Source organism: Triticum aestivum, chromosome 2D (genome assembly GCF_018294505.1).
Source record: "Triticum aestivum cultivar Chinese Spring chromosome 2D, IWGSC CS RefSeq v2.1, whole genome shotgun sequence".
NCBI classification, from domain to species: Eukaryota; Viridiplantae; Streptophyta; class Magnoliopsida; order Poales; family Poaceae; genus Triticum; species Triticum aestivum.
This window is the reverse complement of record NC_057799.1, coordinates 434193262-434198920: the sequence shown is the minus strand read 5'-3', so window position 1 is coordinate 434198920 and position 5659 is coordinate 434193262. Positions and strand designations below refer to the sequence as shown.

At 49.0% G+C, this 5659-nt stretch overlaps 2 protein-coding genes across 4 annotated transcripts; both read left to right on the top strand.

The window, feature by feature from the left end:
- Positions 1-275: 275 nt before the first annotated feature.
- Positions 276-1632, top strand: LOC123053664 (protein MHF2 homolog). Its single transcript, NM_001427945.1, has 5 exons — positions 276-402; positions 506-589; positions 714-753; positions 1172-1225; positions 1323-1632. The coding sequence occupies exons 1-5, from the start codon at positions 349-351 to the stop codon at positions 1424-1426; spliced, it is 336 nt and encodes a 111-aa protein (NP_001414874.1). The 5' UTR covers positions 276-348; the 3' UTR covers positions 1427-1632.
- Positions 1633-1675: 43 nt separating this feature from the next.
- Positions 1676-4052, top strand: LOC543193 (protein-L-isoaspartate O-methyltransferase-like). Of its 3 annotated transcripts, none has more exons than XM_044477179.1 (5): positions 1866-1951; positions 2260-2347; positions 2739-3009; positions 3125-3289; positions 3531-4004. In XM_044477179.1, exons 1-5 carry the CDS (start codon positions 1881-1883, stop codon positions 3779-3781), a joined length of 846 nt encoding a protein of 281 aa, XP_044333114.1. In that variant the 5' UTR covers positions 1866-1880; the 3' UTR covers positions 3782-4004. The 3 variants fall into 3 exon arrangements, with proteins under 3 accessions (NP_001414875.1, XP_044333114.1, XP_044333113.1); XM_044477178.1 differs by having other exon boundaries at positions 1901-2033; NM_001427946.1 differs by lacking the exon at positions 2260-2347 and having other exon boundaries at positions 1676-2033; positions 3531-4052.
- The last annotated feature ends 1607 nt before the right edge of the window (positions 4053-5659 follow it).

Here is a 5659-nt window from a genome sequence, read left to right as displayed (position 1 = left end):
GGCCTACAAAGATTTGTGAGGAGTTAGCTTAGGGTGCATCCGAGTTAGGTGTTGGAGTGTGTACCCCGTCTCGGATTGTTCGCATCGGAGACGAGCTTCTTGTAATTAACTCTCTTTCCTTTTATAAAAATATGGTACGTCATTGGCGTACTAAAAAAACCCTCCAATGCTCATTAATTAGTGATTTCGTAGAAAAAAACAACTTTTAACTCAACCCAAGCCTTAGCGCTCAAGAAATGGCCCATGTAGGCCCAGAAATGAACCCGTTCCCGCGCCTTCGCCCTAACCCATTCCCCTCATCCCGCCCACCCTCCTGCATCTGCCGCTCCGGCGAAACCGCAAGTCGCCATGGAAGATTTCCATGAAGAGACGCGCGAGGCACGCGACGAGACCTTCAATCCGGTGAGCTCGCCCTCTCTTCAATTACTCCATCGGATGTGCCCTTTTCTCTGGCCTTTTTGTTCTTCCGGATATTGGATTTTAAGAGCCGTCGGGGCCTGAGCAGGATCTGATCCGCGCGATATTCAAGCTTGTGTGGAGCCGGCGGACCGATAGGGGCGGCCCCGTCGACGAGGCCGTAGACATCGAGGTGAATCCGTGGCCCAATCTAATCTCAGATGCTTATCTTGCCTGTCCCTCTTACCCCAACCCACCCAAAACTGTCCTGTTTCAAGCATTCCATCAGATGAGAATGTTTCAGTTTTTAATTGCAGCCTGCTGCGGAGACGTCAAGGAGGAACCGGAGTACCTCTGGTAAATAAATGTTGTTTTCTACGATGATAAACAATGCTTTGTTCTTGGAAGTTCAGTGGCACTGTGGACTGTCGATTCCGCGTGCACCTGCAAATTAAACTGATGGAGTCCTTCGGTCCTTCCTAGTCCGGTTTCTCTGTCTTTCAAGCTAGTAGTAGTTGCGTGCACAGTTTTCATGCATGTTGCAGCTATCTGTGCCAGTTTTTACCCATACTATGTTTATATTGACACATTTATCATGTTCACTGTTCGATTGTTTATCAACCCCTTGATCGAAAATGGAAAAAATAGCCGAAAACAAATGAATTTCTGCCCTTAGGTTCCTTTGGATAACTCAAACCAAAGATATCAAAATGATTTCCAACATAAAGCTTTCCTGCACCTTGTTCATGATGCTTAGTTTGTTTAATTTGCGCAGCTAATGCAAGTGCACTGCAAGTGAGCTGCGAACTTCTTCGGATGTTTGTCGCAGGTCTGTATATTGACGAAAAATATCACACCAGCTCATGCTAATAACAAGTAACATTTGGTTCCACTTATGCAGTTAACCTATGAATTCTATCTTGCAGAGGCTGTCCAGCGCTGTGCTGTTATCGCTGAAGCAGAGGGGGCGACCACAATTGAGCCCACCCACCTGGAGCGAGTCTTGCCACAGCTTCTTCTGGACTTCTAGCTAGCCTTCTTGGTACCTGTCTCGGACACAGATGGATAGACAAGGCGCCTGAAGCAATCCATAATTAATCTTGTAACGAGAATGTTGTTTGTGTCACCCTAACAAACCAGTTCAGTTAAATAACACTGCCGCCCTGATTCACAAGTCTGTAAACTGGGGTTTTGTTCCCCAAGTCTGCAGCCAATTTCGTACAATTTTCCCGTGGATTTTACTGGCCTTTTAAAATCCTCCGCGCTGGGGGTAGCAGAGCACGCGCGACGTGTGACTGGCCCGTGAAAGAAAAAGAGTGGTGGTCTCTGGATGCATACGGCGCAGCCACGCTTGGACTAGAAAGAACGGCGGCGCCACCACCTGTCGAGACGAGGCTCCTCCGCACTGCCACGGCGGGCCGAGCTCCCCACACCTGTTCGGCCCTCCCGCTTCTTATAGCGGGGTTCCACTACGCGCCAGCGCCATGTCCCTTGCCGCCGCAGCCTCCCCGTCCTCGTCCCGCTTCCTGTTGCCCTCCACGGCCGCCCGCCGCCGGTTCCTCCACCACCTCCTCGCCGCGCCCGCGCCCCCGAGGCCGCCGCAGCTTCGGCGCTGCTCCCCGTACCACTGGATGGCGGTACGTAGCAGCACACGCGACGCCCTACCCTCGTTCCCCCCTTTTTGTTTGTTGTACTGCCACCGTATATGACTGTTTGACGATTGCTGCGGCAAATTGGATGATTAATTAACTGGCACCCTCGAGTTTAAGCCGATTCAGGAGAGAGCTGAGTTGCACGTTTGGACTCGAGAGAGATTTGGAAATCGGGAGGGCTCTAGCTGATCGGTGGATTTTAGTCTTGTAGAGTGCTAAAGGAGAGCGATTATGATTTTGAGGGCTGGAGAGCACAGGAATATGGCGGTGAACTTGGTCCAGCTATGAGTGAAGCCATGGTACTGATTTTTTTAGTGGTTGGTGCTGAAAATTCGTTAGTGTTAGCTATCTTCTGCAAGCGTGGCACCTTGAGTGTGATAATATAGGTTAAATATGAACCTAACCATGTTATGCAGGTAGCTTGTCTGTTGCAGAAACTAGGAATTATGTGCCAACAAACATTTTATTTTGGTAAAGGGCAAAAAAAAAATTTGCGGGGGGAAAGGGCAATTTACTCCTAGCAAATGCGACGGTGTTATGCAATATCAATGTAATGAAATCCGCGATCATCATATATTTCTGGCACACTGAATGTTTTAGTGAAGCACATATTCGTTGCTGCTCAGTGACTCCAAGTACCGGAGTTTACCTATGAGGGATACATCTCAGCATCTGTTGTTTAACTTGCAGCAATTTTGGGCTGAAGGATCACTGGAGAAGAACAACGCTCTGGTTGAATACCTGAAACAGTATGGTGTTGTTCGAACCGATAAAGTGGCAGAAGTTATGGAAACTATCGACCGAGCCTTATTTGTACCGGAGGGCTTTACCCCTTACACCGACAGTCCTATGCCTATTGGTTACAATGCAACAATATCTGCTCCTCACATGCACGCAACCTGCTTAGAACTGTTGAAGGATTATTTACAGCCAGGCATGCATGCTCTGGACGTTGGATCAGGTTTGTTGTTGCTCACAGCCTGATACACTGTCACTCTGTTAGTACCTTCAAATACAACTTTGTCCAACTGAGATTTTGTCCTAACTGCTGCCATCTTCGTGTATTCCTATCATAGGCAGTGGTTACTTGACTGCTTGCTTTGCAATGATGGTCGGACCAGAAGGTCGCGCAGTGGGGATTGAACACATTCCTGAACTCGTTGTTGCTTCTACTGAAAATGTCGAACGGAGTGCTGCAGCAGCACTAATGAAGGATGGTTCACTTTCTTTTCATGTTTCAGGTATGCTTGTTGATGTACTATGGTCTGTTGAGCCATTCAATACATCAATGAAATTTAATTTGCGCTGGTCGTTTCATAGCCTCCAAACTTTAGTTGGTTGGTCTAGCCGTCTAGTCATATTTTTTTCTCGATAGTCATATTTGGATATGCTCATATGCATACTATCATAAAGCAAATATTTCTTTGGAAGTCCAAAGCATATGGAGCTTAAGTTGTCTTATTGCAATTCTCAAAACAACAGATGGAAGGCTTGGCTGGCCGGATGCGGCGCCATACGATGCTATTCATGTGGGCGCAGCGGCACCTGAGATCCCTCGGCCACTGCTGGAGCAGCTGAAGCCTGGCGGGCGGATGGTCATACCCGTTGGCACATACTCTCAGGACCTGCAGGTGATTGACAAGAGCGCCGACGGATCCACCAGCGTCCGCAACGATGCCTCTGTTCGCTACGTCCCTCTGACCAGCCGCTCTGCTCAGCTGCAGGACAGCTGAGATCCTTCGCTCTGGATCTGGAAATGTGTGTGTATATATGTGAGTGCCGATGATCTTTGTCTACCAATGTGGCGTCTGATGTTTTAGATGGTTTGGTTTTGTATAATGCTTACTGCTGGTTGATGTTGCTTAGAATATGTGAATACGTGTTGTGTGTGATAAGTTTGGATCGCTAGCGTTTGTGTGGCCTTTTTACGGTATGATTTGTTGCGGTTTAAGTTCAGTTCAGGTGCAATTTCTAAACTTCCGAGATGAAGATGCAGCATTATCCTCTCAACTTCATGTCCTCTCATCATCTTTATCTGACCATTGTCCCCTTTTGCTTGCTAAAGGTGATGGGCCCTAGAGACCGAAGTCCTTCCGCTTTGAAAATGCCGGGCTTCCAAAGGACGAGGCTGAGAGGAACTCCTCTCCCCGTACCCCCCGCGCTCGGGGCCATCGGGGCGGCCCTCCCTCCCCTCGCCGCCTAGCCCCTGTCTTCCACTCCTCCTCCTGCCGCTGTCGCCGGCTGGCGTTGCCCCCGTGGCGAGGCCGGCGGTGGCGGCCCCCTTCTTCCTTCCCTCGTGGTTCCTCAACTCGAGCGGTGGTCTCCGGCGACGGTGCTCCTCAGTGGGCAGTGCCCCGGTGTCTATCGGGCGCATGGCCTTTTGGGCCCAGATATGGGTCACCTGCTGGCGTCACCATCCTTCTTGAATGGCGTCGGGAGTACCTCTCCTCCGCTTTCCTCCGTGTACTGGGAGAAATTATAGGATTCGTCGGGCAGCAGCGTCGTCGTCGTCGCAGTCCTTCTTGTAGGTGTTGCTTGGTACGTGGCGACTCGATGGCATTGGAGCGTGGTGGATGTCTGGTGGGCGCAGCGGTTGCGGGTACTACAACTTTCGCTGATCCGGTGCTGCTGGCATTTCTTTCTCTTATTGTTCTCTTGTTTTTCTTTTGTGCGTGATTGTGTTGGGGCTCTTTCTCTTATTTTTCTTTTGTTTTTCTTTTGTGCGTAATTGTGCTGTTTGCCCCAGCGTTGGACTTCTTGCTGTATTGGGTGGTTGTTATATTAACATAGCGGGGTGAAAGCCTATTTCGACAAATGTCGGGCTTTCAACAGGTGATCAGTGATGCTTGAAGTGAGGAATCAAAACTGTTAAGCCCTATTAAAGGCTCTCCCACAAGCTCAAGAAGACAAGCCAAAAATTGCCTGCTTGAGGAAAGACCCTCTTTGCCTACTTGAAGGTGCAACTCCACATAGCTCTCAAAGTCATCCTCCACATTGATTTAGCGCAAGAGGAAAGAGTTCTTAGTCCAGAAGAAAGTGATAACCGTAAAAGGCTTAAGAAAAAAATTATTAGCTTTGCCGTGTTGGAGAAGGCTAGGAAGCGTCAAAACTCCAGAATCGCTAACCTCAAAAAAGGAGATGCCAACACTCGTTACTTTCACCTACGTGTGAACCATAGAAGGAGAAAAAAAATCATTCACCGCCTCAAGCACAACAATGGCTAGGTCACCGAGCACGAGCGCAAGAAAAACATTGTCCACCGCCACTTTCAGAACATCGCAAAAAAGGCCATTCACGTGACATTGACATCAATTGGGGGATCATTCCCACGCCCAATTGTGACCTTCATGTATTGGGAGAGGCCTTCACCGAGGAGGAAGCTAAGAGAGGAGGAAGCTAAGAGAGCTGTGTTTTTCATGCCTAGCGACAAGGCATTGGCCCCAATGGATTCACGGGTGCCTTTCTCGAGGCATGTTGGGATACTATCAAGCTGGACATCATGCTTGCCATCAACCATTTCTCTGATCTCCATGCTACGCATTTTTGTTGGTTGAACTCTGTCGGCATTGCTCTCATTCCGAAGAAAGATGGTGCCGAGGACATCGGTGATT